Source organism: Mustela erminea, chromosome 11 (assembly GCF_009829155.1).
Source record: "Mustela erminea isolate mMusErm1 chromosome 11, mMusErm1.Pri, whole genome shotgun sequence".
Classification (NCBI taxonomy): domain Eukaryota; kingdom Metazoa; phylum Chordata; class Mammalia; order Carnivora; family Mustelidae; genus Mustela; species Mustela erminea.
The window spans coordinates 42,340,303-42,356,954 of NC_045624.1; the positions used below are offsets into that span (position 1 = coordinate 42,340,303).

The following is a 16,652-nucleotide window of genomic DNA, read 5'->3' on the forward strand; positions in this document are numbered from 1 at the left end:
CACAGGCATTGATTCCTCAAGTTTTCAGACAATGGCTAAACTGTACAAACAGCGTGGGTGTTCAGGGCACAAAGAGCTCGTTGTAGAGGAAGAAGTCAATTGGAGATCACACCCAACCTCTGTCTGTATAACATTGACTGCATTCTTAACTACCAAGAAACAGTAAGCCAAAGAAAAGGGAAATGAAAGTCACAGAAAGTTGTATAAGTTTCCTTAATGATTAAGATTAGGGACAAGCAACAATTAATTCTTAATGTTGAGTTTGGGGCAGAGTTCATAAGGGATGGAGCCAGTAAGCGCTGAGCCAAGGACACAGTTCCACAGGATAGAGCTGAGTTACCTGTCTGTATATTAAGTCACTCTACTCCAGGGTCTCCTCCAAGTATGACCACAAGGACTCCCTGAAGAGATGCTTGGGGGCTCTCAGGCCCTTTTAAAAGAAAGTGACAACCTGTGACTCCAGGTTCCTCATGGTTGCATCCCTCACACGGCGGAGTGCCAAAGGCACTCGAGGATTTTTGACAGGCTGCCTACCCTCTCTGAACCTCATTATCCTCTCTGGAAAATGGGAATATTTATCTCACAAGGCTGGTGTAAGTTCAAAGGGATGATATTTGTTAACATCCTGAAGGTTATTGATCACCACTCACCTATCTACATAATTATCAGGGAGACAGAAACGATTGCATTTTATTTGATCTGCGTTGTTTCTCCTGAGTTGAATGGAAAAGCTTACTTTATAATTTTATAAATATTATTTTCCTCTAGCAGTGTTATAATGTTTTGAATCTTCAAAGATATTCAGAAGGCTCCCAGCTCTTGGGCAGAGTATATTCTGCCATGTTCTGGAATCCGAACTGCCCAGCTACCCTACTCCTGAGCCTAGAGAAAAATCACCCTTTCTCTTCCGTTAACTAGAAGCTCATGAAGTTTGCGACTCCCCGTTTTTTCAACCCCCTTACTGTTTGTAAGCAGGCTATGCTCCCCAACATCTACTTCTCCTTCTTTCGGTAAACACCCCACCTTTTAACTCAAGTATCCATCCCATCTGCTTGGCCCATGTGTTTTGGGGAAAAGTGAATCTCTAGGAGTAAGGCATTTGACTTCAGTCTAAGCTCCTCAGTGTATATGCAAATCTTGTTCACATCAATTAGTTCAAATATGAGCATAAAGCTCAAGTTAGGTCAGGGAGGTGCATGAAGAGGGTTGACAAGCACTGCTGGGAAGAGTGCCTTCCTGTACTTCTAAGAAAGCTTCTGGAAGTCACAGTTTTTCTCAATGCCTGAGGACCAATGTTCCCCAGGAGTCATTAGGGGACATCTGCTGTGGATTGAATTGTGTCCCCCCAGATTTACTTGTTGAAGTCCCAACTCCCTGTTCCTCAGAATATGAGAGCATAGGGCTTTTTAAAAAGTAATTAAGGTAAAACAAGGTCATATGGGTGGGGCCTAAGTCATATGACTTGTAACCTTGTAAGAAAAGGAGATTAGGGCACAGACATTCACACACACAGAGGAAAGACCATGTGAGGACAAAGGAAGAAGACAGCCATCTACAAGCCAAGGAGAGAGGCTTCGGAAGAAACCAAACTTGCCCACACTTTCCTCCTGAAATTCCAGCCTCCAGAACTGTGAGAAAATAAATTTCTGTTGTTTAAGCCACCCACTCTGCGGTATTTATGGCAGCCTCAGCAGACTATGACAGCATCCCATAACCAAGATAAGGAACAAAGCTTAGGGGGTGAGGCCTTCTACCATATCAGAGACAGGGTCCTCGGTGACATTGCTGAATTGCTAGAGCAAACCAAGCCCAGGGATATTCTGCCACTGAACTTTGCAGGACAAAAGCAAAATTGTCTCCTTTCTTACGTTATTGTTTAAACTCTCACTTATAACCAAATATACCACTCACTGTACCTTTGGTACCTAGAACCATGCCTCATCAGCGTCAGTGCTTAATAATACTTACTGGATGACTAAAGAAAGGAATAAATAAACAGCCATGTATGGGTTTCTAGAATGTTGACCTGGAAAGCCCAGTGAGGCAGCGAGCAACAGGGGAATGAGTCCACCGCCTAACTATATTCCACGGGTCATATTCCTTCTATGAGCCAGAAGCTACATGTTACCATTATGAAGCAACAGAGTTAATTCATAAAGGTGTCAGCTCTCATTAAAACACAAGCTGTTTGGTTATTAAACAACTTATCTAAAGATATAAAAATTCCCCTCAATTTGTACAATTGGGAATTTTTGATTAGAGGCAAAGGATGATTACAACCAGATCACTCTAGCCTCTTAAGATCAACCAGCTAACCTCTTCATTTTTAGAAACAGAGACACAAAGACTTAGTGAGGGTAAGTGCATCTCCCAGGTCACACAGTGTGCTAATGATGGTGTGAAGGCAGGGAACAAAAAGAAATCCAGAAAAAAAAAGCATTCCTAGGAGAAGAGTTTATTCTTTTTAGTTAAATTATTCACGGAGTGAAAGGACAATACCTTCTTTTCCTGCTTAAGAGAAACTGACTCTCTTTATAAATACAGACCTTTTCTTTTCGGAGTAGGGAACAATGATGATATTGCATAGCGATTGTAGGAATTGTCTAAATGAAAAGCATGTGTATTTATTCAGATGTTAGCCAATTAGTCAACTTTTGGTGGAATGAGTGAGTCATATAGTAGAGAGATTTTTGTGGCATTAAGTAAGTAGAAAAAAGCACACAAATGTCAGGGGAAAAAAAAACTTAACATTAAAAAAAAACTTTAGTTCAGGGAACACTTCAATTTTAAGCAGTGTGTTTTGTGCTCATTTGCATTTTAGGAACACTTTGACGATGTGGTATAAAAGGTGAAGGAGGAACCAATAAGACATTAGATAAGTTGCAAAAAAGGAAATACTGAGAAATTGACAGAAATGAAAAGCACTAGGTAATATAAAAATAGATATTTTGAAACTGATCACTGGAAAAGCAACTTTCAAGAGACTTTATTTTTATTTTTTAAAAGATTTTATTTATTTATTTGACAGACAGAGATCACAAGTAGGCAGAGAGGCAGGCAGAGAGAGAGGTGGAGGCAGGCTCCCTGCTGAGCAGAGAGCCTGATGCGGGGCTTGATCCCAGAACCCTGGGATCAAGACCTGAGCAGGAGGCAGAGGCGTTAACCCACTGAGCCACCCAGGTGCCCCAAAACAACGTGAGTGCCCGGTTTAGCACTTTTTTTTTTTCAATTTTGTTTATTTATTTGATGGAGAGAGAGATCACAAGCAGGCAGAGAGAAAGGGGGAAGCAGGCTCTCTGCTGAACAGAGAGCCCGATATGGGGCTCAATCCCAGGACCCTGAGATCATGACCTGAGTCAAAGGCAGAGGCTTAACCCACTGAGCCATCCAGGCGCCCCTTCAAGAGACTTTAAAAATGATGAAAAGTAGAGGTAATTCTGCTAATAATGGAATCTAAATCAAATCAGTGATTAGGAAAAGCTTAAATAATCCTTCCCAATGTAAAGAAATAGGACCAAGATTTTAATGATGAGAAAGAAAAACCATGGTTACAGATATATGGATAATTAATGTTCCTGAACAAAAGATCAGAACAAATGGAAGATGATCAATATTCAGGCATAAACAAAATGAGCTAAGAAGTCGCTTTAATCTGCAGATCAAAAGAGCTTACTTGGCAAAGAGGAGAACTGATCAAACAGCCCAATAAATAGATATAAACTGTTAAAGGTATGAAACCAGAAAGAAAAAAATCTAGAACCAAACAAAAATTTGATAACCTATAAAAGAAGAAAACTCTGGTTGATTTTTGTAGCATCAAGTGCCAGGAGTCAATGGAGCAACATCTATGGAGATCTGAGTTGTGAATTCAAGATTTCTACACCCAACTATATTGTCATTATTGTGGAGACAAGAGAAAGACTTTTTCATAAATGTCATAAATGAGACACCTATCCACACACCAATCTGGAAAGGAGAAGGAATTACCACTCAGGGTAGTTCAGAGCTGTAGTTGTGAGTTGTGTAGTTGTGATCTGTACCAAACAGAGGGATCAAAAATGAGGAAGCCAACTGCTGGTGAGCATGGAACAGTCCAACACAGAAGTAATTGATAATTATTGATAATTAATTTTTTTAAAGATTTTATTTATTTATTTGACAGAGATCACAAGTAGGCATAGAGGCAGGCAGAGAGAGAGAGAGAGGAGGAAGCAGGCTCCCTGCTGAGCAGAGAGCCCGATGCGGGACTCGATCCCAGGACCCTGAGATCATGACCTGAGCCGAAGGCAGCGGCTTAACCCACTGAGCCACCCAGGTGCCCCGATAATTAATTATTGATAATTATTGCAAGCATTGACATAAAGCAGAAGACAAAGACCATAAAATATTTTTAATATAACTTTCTATTAAAATACTTGGTCTAGTGTTTGACAAATAAACACAATAAAAATAAAATAGATGAACTTAGTCTTAATATCACATAAATAAAATTTAGAGATAAGTGGATAAATGAAACTAGAAGGATTAAGTGTGTGTAACATTCAGCACACAAACCTGTATTAAAGATACACTAGTCAGGAGCCTTTAGGATCCAAATAACAAAATGTTGAAATTTATAAAATAAATAGTGATTAAAAAATATTGTGAGAAAATGAGAGAAAGTATGAAAGTCTGTAACAGCACTTTTAGTCACCCATGATGTATCAAATAGGCAAGAAATACATGAAAATAGAGAATATTTGAAGACTATAATTAATAAGGCAAATTCAAAAAAGTAAGCACAAAGTAGGGACTGAATTTACCAATGGACAATGATCAGACTATATATAAAAATAGAATTCTAACTCACAACCTGCAACAACCAGCCTAGGAAACCAACATATGACCTGTAGCAACCACAAGTCCAAACAATACCTACGGTAGCAATCCACTCCAAGTAGCCAGGACTTGATTGGTAACTGACAACTGTTCTAATTTTTGACCCTGTTTCCAACTTAGGACCAAGCAGAGAAAGTCAAATCCTCACAGTTAACCACAGAGGACGGCATGCTTCTAGTTAGCCTGCCTATGGCTTCCCTTGCCTGTAGCCTCCTATGGGGCTTCCCTGTTTTATATTTTAAAACTTTCCTGCCGTCCTGTCCATCTCTGAGAGGCTGCCAACAGAAATGATGGTGGCGGACTCCCCTGTTACAGCCAGCTCTGAATAAACAATTGTTGCTTGTTGTCATTTGGGTGGCTTTTTCTTATTCCCACATTAATTCTTATATCTTCTTTTTAAATATCTACTAAATATATTTTTAAAAAGATTTTATTTATTTATTTTACAGAGAAAGACACAGCAAGAGAGGGAACAAAGTAGGGGGAGTGGGAGAGGGAGAAGCAGGCTTCCCGTTGAGCAGAGAGCAGGAGGTGGGGCTCGATCCCCGGGACCCTGGGATCATAACCTGAGACAAAGGCAGATGCTGAGCTACACAGGTGCCCCCATTAACTATTTTTCAAAATAAGTGATTACATGTGAGACCTCAAAAATACCCTTAATAAATTGCAAAAAGCAGGAATCCTTCCAAAAATGTTCTTTGACTGCAAAGCCATAACATTCAATATGATTTACAAAATGTTAAAGAAGGGGCGCCTGGATGGCTCAGTGGGTTAAGCCTCTGTCTTCAGCTCAGGTCATGATCCCAAGGTCCTGGGATCGAGGCCCACATCGGGCTCTCTGCTCAGCAGGGAGCCTGCTTCCCCCTATCTCTCTGCCTACTTGTGATCTCTCTGTCAAATAAATACATTAAATCTTAAAAAAAAAAAAACCCAGTAACATTGTATCATATATATATTTATGAATACAGAAAAAATTCATATTGCTAATGTTTTCATTATGAATGAGTATTACAAGTAATGTCATCAAGAGGGCAACACACATCATTCCTGATTGCCCCCTCACAAGACCAACTAGTAAGACCATAGACAAGACAAGATCATGTAGCCCTCGGCTGGACCACAGGAACCAAGAAGGACTGCATCAGAAAGGTAAGAGGAGTAGCTGTATCCTGACTGCATCACCCCTCACCCAGGCAGGCATGGTGTCACACCAATGCCTCAGTTTCTCTAGTGGGGGAAAAAAGATTACTGGAGAAATCTGCAAAGCTTGACTATTGGGGATCAAGTCCAAACAGAAATCTCAAATATATTAATATCATACAATTCAATAGCCAAAAAGAAATAATCCACTTAAATAATGGACCTAGGACCTGAAGAGCTATTTTTTTCAAAGAATTTATTGAGGTGGCCAGTAGGTTCATGAAAAGGTATTCGACATCACTGATTATCAGGGAAACTCACACCACAATGAGATCCCCCCTCACATATGTTAAAATGGCTATTATCAAAAAAAAGAGAAGAGATAACAAGTGCTGGTAGGGATATGAGAAAAGAGAATCCCTGTACACTGTTGGTGGGAATGCTAATTGGTGCAGCCACTCTGGGAAGCACTATGGCGATTCCTCAAAAAATTAAAAAGAGAGCAACTCTATGATCCAGTAATTCCATTCCTGGGTATATATTCAAAGGAAATGAAATCTCTATCTTCAAAAGATATCTTTACCCCCCACACTCATGACAGCATTATATATAATAGCCAAGACATGGAAACAAACTGTGTTCATTAACGAATGATTGGTGTATATGTATATATGTAGATTTTTGAAAGTTCTTAGAGCAGGCAAATTGTAACGGTATGAGGTGCTGAATGTTAACGAAATTTATTGTGGTAATCATTCTGCAATACATACATATACTATATCATTACTTTGTCCACCTTAAGCTTACAACATATGTCAATTTTATATCAATGAAGTTGAAAAAAAGTTTTAAAGTAAACAATTAGCAGAACTAAAATAAATAAATGAATTAAGTATGCAACTCACAAACCCAGAAAAAGACTGAAGGAAATGGGCATAAGAAAGTTGTGGCAAGTTCCATATTTGGCCTGGGACAACTCAACACTCCTGATCTCACCTCTCTTGCTGAAACTCTCAATTTTCTCTGTTGTCAGATAATTAACAGGAGAGTTTTGAAGGTCGAGAATTCCTTAGTTCATCAGTAAATTGCTCTCCAAGAAGTGCTTTGAGATAAAGCGAATTTTCTTTACTAATACGAGAAGATTTGGTCCAATCAGAAAAGGGAAGTTTTCTGAATGTGTGCCAAAAAATATGTTTTCTATCTTTCCTTTGTTGAACACTCAACGGGAGTTATTCTCATTAGCTCCTTCTTCTTTATTGCATTTGAGTAAAACAGACAAGTCAGTCTTGAAGATGATAAATGACTAATAAATTTTAATTGGCACTTTAGCTCATAAAATATAAACAGTCATTAAATTCATCCAGAAAATTGTTAGAATGGAAGTACTAAAAATTGCAGAATGTGCCAAAATAGCAGCTTCAATATCTTCTGGTTTCCTTCCATTCTTAAGACTAATCTTATAATCAAAAATCCTAATGGAATATATAGAGAAGAATTAGTTAAGATTTTTTTGGAAGGGCTCAGAAATGTGGAGAAGTAAGTTAAAACATATGAAGACAGACACACAGATAAAGGTACTAGTATTGAGAGCCCAGAAATAACACCCCCACCATGTATGTAGGGTCCATTAACCCATGATAAAGAAGGTGGGAATAAGCAATGGGGAACAGGCAGTCTCTTCAGTGAATGGTGCTGGGAAAACTGGACAGCTATGTGCAAAAGAATGAAACTTTCCACTATTTTATACCATATATAAAAATAAATTCAAAATGGATTAAAAACTTGAATGTAAGACAAACCATAAAACTTTTAGAAGAAAATATAAGCAGGAAGCTCTTTGACATCAGTCTTAGCAAGATTTTTTTGGACCAGTATTCTCAGCAAGAGTAACAAACACTAAAGTAAAACAGAAATACGTCAAGCTGGAAAGCTTTTGCACAGCAAAGGAAGCCACTAACAAAACAAAGGCAATCTACTGAATGGAAGAAGATATTCACAATTGATATATCTGATAGACAGTTACTATGCAAAATATATGGCGAACTTCCACCATTTAACATCAAAACAGACAAACGACCCAATGAGAAAATGACAGAGGACGTGAATAGACATTTTTCAAAGAAGACATCCAGATGGCCAACAGGCACATGAAAAGATGCTCAGCATCACTCATCATCAGGGAAATGCAAGTCAAAACCACAAAGAGGTATCACTTCACACCTGTCAGACTGGCTATTATCAAAAAGACAAAAAAATAAGTGTTCGTGAGGATGTAGAGAAAAGGGAACCCTTGTGCACTGTTGATGGGGGTGCAGACTGGTACACCACTGTGTAGACAGTATGGAGGTTCCTCAAAAATGTCAAATAGAATTTCCATAAGATCCAGGAATCCCAGTACTGGGTATCACCCAAAGAGTATGAAAACCCTAATTTGAGAAAATTTGTGCACCTCTATGTTTTTTTACAGCATTATTTTCAGTAGCCAGATCATGGAAGCAACCCAACCCAAGTGTCCATTGATGGATGAATGGATAAAGATCACACACACACACACACACACACACACACACACGAAAATTACTCGGCCATAAAAAAAAAAATGAACATGAATGAACCTAGAGGGTATTTTGCTAAGTGAAAGAAATCAGGCAAAAAGATAAATACCTCAATTATTTCACTTACATGTGGAATCTAAAAAAACAAAACAAACAAAACAAAATAGAAACAGACTCATACATACCAGAAACAAACTGTCAGTTGCCACAGTGGGGAGGAGTTAGGGGTTGGCAAAATAGGTGAAGGGGATTAAGAGGTACAAACTTCCAGTTTTAAAATAAAGAAGTCATAGGGATGTAAAGTATAGCATAAGGAATATAATCAATAATGTTGTAATAACTTTGTATGGTGACAGTTGATAACCAGATGTACAGTGGGGACCATTTTGTAATGTGTAAAAATATCAAATCATTATGATGTACATAATAAGATATTATATGTCACTTATACTCCAATTAAAAAAAAACACAGATGCAAAATTAAAACACTTGCTCCATTCAAATGCTCTGGTAAATGATGTGTTCTTTGTTTTCACAAATATATGAGTGCTGCTGTAGTCATTATGGAAGAAAGAGATAAATTAGTTTTCTTCTCCAATACACTGGCTAAGGTTTTAACCTTAAAACATATGAAGACAGACACACAGATAAAGGTACTAGTAAAAGAAAATTTAAAATTTTCTTTTTTAAATAAGCAAATTATACCTGAATAGGTGTATAAGTATAAGAGATGAACAGAGAGAACCCCTGCCCTCAAGGAACTTGTTATGACTAACTCTTATAAGCCAGCAAAGCTTTTGTTTTCAGGGACCTTTTAAAATAAGGATCAGTGTGGATCTATGCTGGTGGCATCTAGAGCTTTTGTCTCATGACATTTCCCATCGTCTTTTAGTCCTGGGGGACCTAAAAGGACATCAGCAAATTTGAAAGCCACAGAGGTTTCTTTAATGCAGTAAGCCCACTTCTATAAACAATCCTAAATAAATAAATGCTCATGAGATTTAATAGTAAGGATAGTCATTGCAGGATTACTATAACAGCCAAAACTCTGGCGGAGGGATGTAACAGTGAACAAAAGGAGTTTATCTAACTAATGGGACAAAGTGTGCCAAGATAAAAAGTCAGAAGACCCCATGACCCTCTGGAGGAAGCATTCTCAAAGGAGGGGAATAGTTAGTCAAACAGATTCATTGTTTAAATTTCTCAGTTCTCTATGGAAATTGAAGTATGGAAAACAAGATATGCCGGAGACTGCTACTCATTCTGCCTCAGGAAAAGAACTCCGGGTTTCTTCTGGCGAAAGAACCCAGGTTAGAAATAAAGAAAAACATTTCCCTGCTTTTTCTTCAGTTAGAGATGGCTAATGAAACACAAGCAAAAATTAATGGGTGGGAATTCTAGGAATGTTAGTTAGGAGGAGGACAGATAGCTGGCGTGGGCTTCTCTTGTCTTTCCTTCCCCTTCCTTCCTATTGACTAGAATTTGGGCATGATGGGCAGGAGTTCTGGCAGCCATTTTGAACCAAGAGCTTTCCATACGATGAACTGACCTTGAGGATGGAAGACCTTGAGGATGGAATATGGTTCCCCAGTGATAAGCAAACACAGTAGGAGCCCCGGACTACATGCTTTGAGAATTCTTTACATAAGGAAAAACAAATCCTTATAAACTTAGACCACCATTATCTGGATTTTATGGATGTGCAACTGAATCTAATTTCCACTGGCTTACTCACTAAAGAAATAAAAGACCAAATAGAAATCAGAATGTTCCTCAAAGAATCACTCAAAGCTACTGGTCTATAAGTAGAAGGCTATTCTCAACCTCAACCTCAGTATTTCCTGATGGAAATTATTTAATAAAGGGCATTCATATTGCCTTTCCCAGTAATAACTGTTAGCACATATTTTTATCCCTCAAAAAATGCCAGGTGAAATGTTTCAGAATTTAGTTTTCCAAATATCTGTGGCACTGATGATGTCAGTTGAAGCTGATGATTAAAAATATGCTTATATGAAAATATTTGGTCATCCTTCAAAGCAACACTTGGCACCCAGAGCACACTTGAGCTAAGAACACTGTCCTGAATAAAAGAGCAGCTGAGGGTTTGCAGTGAACTTCAGGTCTTTTGGAGAACTTTTTGTTCTTTTGCAAGTAACTCAAATGATTTTAAATTAATCAGTTCCTTCATTTCATTTCAGTGAATGAAACAGCCATAGTGGTAGCATTGACAGCTAGTGTTTATTGAGCAATTACTATGTGCCTCATACTGTATTAAGCACTTCATTGATTTTATCTCATTTACTGCTCCCTACAGCTCTGAGAAGCATCCCCACTTTTTGGGTTAGGAAACTGATATTCAGACAAATTGTCTTTTCCAAAGGCTCAGAGCTAGGCCATACAATTGTTGAGATTCATACTCAAGTCTGGATAACCTGAAACACTGGTAAAGCAAAATGTTCATCCAAAGAGGTGAGTTTGTGGCAAGTTTTATGTACTTGAAGAGGGATTTTAATACAGTGGCTGATAGAATATGCTTTGAAAAGACCATAAATCTCCACTCAGAATGTTGATTAAAATGATCTAGCCCTTCCTAAACTTTGGAACCATGACGTTTGGCTTGCCTTTATGTAAATCCTGAGGTTCCGCAAAGGATCTGAAAGGCAGCTATGCTAACCACTATACCACCAACGCTCTGGCTCCGCAAAGGATTTGAAGTAGACAAGTTTAAATGAGTGAAATGTGTCTGGCTCCTTCCCACTCCTTGTCATCCGTGGCCCCCAAGACCCTTCACTTCTATAAGCTCTCAGATTTTCATTCCATACTGAGAAGGAACAAGCAAAGTGAAGTGTGTGATACGTTTTCAGAGTATTTTTATTTTAACAAGCTCCAAGAAATGGTTATGTTGTGACAGACATTTCAGGCATTATCAACAGGCTTGCGAGGCATTGCGATGGGACAGGAGGATTCCTGGCACCCCATCCTGCCTGCATGGGCAGTTTTGACTGGTACCAATGCTGGGGCTCATGATACAGACTAGAAATCCAGCCAGCTGGTCAACTACAAAAAATTTTTTTTAAAGATTTTATTTATTTATTTGGCAGACAGAGGGAGGAGGAAGCAGGCCCCCTGCAGAGCAGAGAGTCTGATGCGGGGCTCGATCCCAGGACTCTGGGATCATGACCTGAGTTGAAGGCAGAGGTTTTAACCCACTGAGCCACCCAGGCGTCCCCAACTACAAATATTTTTAACTGAACCACAAGCCCTTTCAAAATTGAAGTATGTATTCAGCTCTTATATTCTCCTACCTCTAGTGACTCCTATGCTCTTGCTCCATCAGTTCCCCGCATTTATTAAATACACTGGGACTAAGCTCTCAAATTTGCTCCATCTAATTGGACTCACATTGTCCTGAGGTCTTGCAGTCTGTCCGCAGACCACTCACCCACACATAGGTCCCTCAGGGACGTCCGATCTGTAACAATTAAAAGCTCATGACTGGAAAAAAAAAAAAAAAAAACTGCCTCGGTTTGAATATCTGGTCTACCCCTTTACTGTATGACCTAGGGCAAGGTCTGAATCTCTTTGAACCTTAATTTTCATGTCTGTAAAAAGGGTAAGATTAGGGCAGGGTTACGTCATAGGACTATTGTGAGGATTAAATAAAAAAATCTACACAAAGCATTTAGCACAGAGCCTGATATATGATAAGCATTTAATAGAATTTAGCTTCCATTATGGAGCCCCTGTTTACTAACCACTTTCCATGTGACTCTACTTTGGCTCCCTGTTACTAGGGGCACACTGAGTTAGTTGCACAATCTCTGCAACATTCACCTGAGAATATCTTGGGTGTTGAACACATACTCCCTTCTTTCCAGCTCTTTTATTCGGCAACCATCACTAAACCCACCTTACCACTGTGTGGTGACTCTCATTCCTTGACTCTCCAACATCTTTCTTTTTTTCTCACTTGCCTGTTTTCATTTCTTTCTTTAGTCATAGTCTCTTTAGTCATAGTGGTCCAACATTTGTGTCATCCTCATGACAAGAAATTCAACTTCCTTGCTTTACTGTGTTCCCATGTTACCAGCAAAACCTGGCCATGGGTTAGTATTGCAATTCTCATTCTTATACATTGGGATTTTCACCGTAAACTACTAAAGGGCAATGGTGGCCTGAACCAAGCTAGCACCACAGAGGATGTGCTCAAGGATTTGCTGAACATCTTAGCAAGGCGTCGAAACTCTTGTTTATGGCTACCCCTCATTTCTTTCATCTAGGTCCTCCAACCCCACATACTATGTTCTTCCCTCAAATCACTTGTAATCTTCTGATGCACCTAGATTTTCTCATCTGTTATTACCTGCATATTTGTGTCTCACCAAAATTCGTCATGTTAAAGCCCCAACTCCCAAAGTGACTATATGTGCAGATAGGGCCTTTATGGAAATGGATGATCAGACAGGATTAACAGCTTTATTAGGAGACACTAGAGAACTTGCTTTCTCTCTCTCCATCTGAGGACAGAGCGAGAAGGCAGCCCTCTGCAACGCAGGAAGAGTGATCTCACCAGAAGCTGACCCCACTGGCGCCCCATCTCACATTCCCAGCCTCCCGAGCTCTGGGATATAAATGTGTGTTAAGCCCCCCAGTCTGTGGTATTTTGTTATGGCGCACTGAGCAGACTAAGATATGATGCCAAGAGAAAAACACCTATAAAATTATAGCTGTATTTATGCAAATGTCTTGGTATCACAGGGACACACTAATAATAGCAGCATCTTTATGTGAGAACAACTCATTCATGCTGAGTTTAAGCCAGCAGCCTCTGTTTTAATATCACCCTGATAGGGCCCCAGTGTCTTGTCAGTGATTTTCCCTCATATCAAGAAGCCTGAGACATACTCCTCTGATGGAGGAATTTTAATGATAAGCAGATACGAGGATGTGCTGCTCTTGACTTTTCTCCTTAATCTTAGTGGTCATCTGATAATCATGTAGACTGGGTTATATGGGTTGGGCTTGATACCATTAGGAAATTTCCTTTTATATTTTCATTGCGTTATTGTTGCTCCTGAGGCATATAATGTTTTAATTTTTTGGGTTTTAATAGTACAATATAATGGTCTATAATTCTCAAATTACAATAAAGAAAACTGGAGAAGAAAGCCCTAACATAACATCTTTTTTTTTCTCAAGGCAATGCATTTTAAAACATTGAAAAACATGCAATTTTTTTAAACCATTATAAATGACAAGCTCCCTACCCTTGCTCTCACTCTCCCTAACTACACCCAAAAAGCTTACTATTCCCATCACATATATTTTCTAAAGATTTTATTTATTTATTTATTTATTTGAGAGAGAGAGAGAGTGTGCGCGCGCACCCAGGCATGCAAACATGTTAGGGGGAGGGGGAGAGGGAGAAGCCGACCCCCAGCTAGGCAGGGAGCCAGATGTGGCGCATGATACCCGGACCCTGGGGTCATGACCTGAATCAAAGGCAGATGATTAACCCACTGAGCCACCCAGGTGCCCCTCCCTTCACATATTGAGAGTGGGATTCATAACATGGGGTGGACTAGAATTTTATCATAGCAGAAGTTTTTCAGAATTTTGACTTTAAGATTTTATATATCAGCAGCTATAAATCAGGGGCCCTTAGGCCAAATCTGTCTTGCTTGTGTGGTTTGTTTGATCAGCATAATGTTTAACAAGAATTGAGTTTGAATGCCTGTTGGTGGGGTACGCTTCCTCTACTTGCCTTGGGGGTCCATCTTCACCTGTCCTTTCCCTGGGTTCTTTCACACAGTTACTCCTGAAGGCATTTGAGTTGGCAGTTCTACTCCAAATTGAGGTGCTGTGTTTTGTAAATAAACCTTTTTATTGACATAAACTACATAAAGTACACAAATCATGAGCATATAATTTGGTGAATTATCACAAAGGGAACACATCCATGTAATTACCATCAACAACAACAAAAAGAACATTATTAGCACTAGAATCCTCCTGTCTTTATTTTTCTCCCTTCTAAACCAAATGGGCACCAGTGCTTTAAGAAGAACCGCGAATATCTGGATTTCTGATATACATATGATATACATATATAGCTTCCTCAGCTGACTTTTGGTTTGTGTTTCCTTGTTTTATTATTTTTTATCTTTTTTAAAAAAGATTTTATTTATTTGTTTGACAGAGAAAGCAAGAGAGCACAGCAGGCAGAGCAGCAAAGAGAGAGGGAGAAGAAGGCTCCCCACTGAGCAGGGAGCCCAATGTGGGGTTCGATCCCAGGACCCTGAGATCATGACCTGAGCCAAAATCAAGAGTTGGATGCTCAACCTACTGAGCCATCCAGGTGCCCTGAGTTTGTGTTTTCCTCTTGAACATGACCTTTACCAATTTGGCCTCTACCCATCTCTGTGAGAGTTTTTATTTCACAGATCATTTTTAAACTTGAGAATATTTCACCATTCCCTCTCTAAGTGTGATGCATTCACACTTCAACTGTACTGGACATTCCCCAAATCCACATTTAAGCATCTTGATCCCTGATATTATCTTATGTCCTTATATCATGCCCACCAGTGGTATTACATATCACTTGTATTTCAAAAACAATGTCCACAGCCTTAAATCTGCAAAATACTTGAGACTTCACATTTATTATTGAATAGAGGTAATTCTGGTCCATTTGCTGGGATGTATTCTTTAAGCTCATAGCATGGTTTAATATCGTACTTTCACCTCAGTGAACTGTAGAGGCTGTTGTGTAGAGGAAGGGTGCAACCCTAGAGCAGCCCGTGGTGGCACTGAAAATAGCATTTTTAAGTGTGCTATATAGAGAGTTATTTTTATAATGGAATCTTATGGATATGTAAATGTGTTAAACTGAAAAAAAAAAAAAAGCTCCATATATGGGATCCTATAGAAATTACTCTCAAACTCGCTGATGCCTTTTGGACTTGATAGTATGCTATTTCTATTGGTAAAATAATTGAAAGCGAGGAGCCACAGGAATTTTGCACACAGCTTATTCTCTCCCACTTGCATAGTTACTCACCTGTGATAGCCAGCTGAGTCACAAAGAAAGTCATTCTTGACTTCCTCTTCCTCCTCCACGTAGAGAAGAGCACCATGGAGTTTCCGACAATGGTGAAAACAAACAGGACCCATAGAGTTATCAGCTGCTCAGTCTGTGAGAAAAAAAGCAACACAAAACCAGTGTCCTGGTGAGAACCAGGGTACTTTACAAAACACCAGGCTCAGTCTTCACTACTGGAATGTCTTCCTCCTAGTCTCAAATCCTTACCTCTCAAAGCTCTACTCTTAAGAGAACAGAGACACAGTGGTCCTTGTTTACAATGATGGCAGTGTAAATTGATGCAACCTTTAAAAAAGATCTATTTGGAAATATATGTCAAGGGACAAAAGAATGTACCTATATTCTTTGGCCAAGCAGTTGTTTAAGACTACAGGAAAGAATTCAGGGTGTGAAAAAGAATACTGCAGTAGCAAAGATGAGGATATTTATCATAAGAATAAATTGGAAATTGCTTAAAGATAACAAGATAGTTGGGGCATCTGGGTGGCTCAGTGGGTTAAAGCCTCTGCCTTCGCCTCAGGTCATGATCCCAGGGTCCTGGGATTGAGCCCCACATCGGGCTCTCTGCTCAGCGGGGAGCTTGTTTCCCTTCTTCTCTCTCGCCTGCCTCTCTGCCTACTTGTGATCTCTGTCTGTCCAATAAATAAATAAAATCTTAAAAAAAAAAAAGATAACAAGATAGTTAAGTAAATAAAGCACTTCAATTCAGTGAACTATTATGTGGCTATTAACAATAGCAACCATGAAGATTATGTAGCAACATTAAGCATCCTTATACTATAACAGTAAGTGAAAAAACATGTTAAAATTGTGTATTAGGTATGATTATAACCGCAAAATTAATACAAGTAGAGAAAGACTGAAGTATACTAAAGTGCTAAGATTCGTTATTTTAGGGTAATATGATTATGGCTTATCCTATTCTTTTTCTTTCGACAGAATTTTATAATATAGTAATACTAAAGTTTCAC

General features: G+C 39.0%; 1 protein-coding gene across 1 annotated transcript in view; it reads right to left on the bottom strand.

Moving 5' to 3' along the window:
* Positions 1-16,652, bottom strand: part of NPSR1 (neuropeptide S receptor 1) — a 183,173-nt gene that overhangs the window by 102,025 nt on the left and 64,496 nt on the right. The window contains exon 4 of the mRNA XM_032304415.1: positions 15,640-15,772. Within this exon, the coding sequence (XP_032160306.1) occupies positions 15,640-15,772 (133 nt within the window). The remainder of the gene's footprint in view (positions 1-15,639; positions 15,773-16,652) is intronic.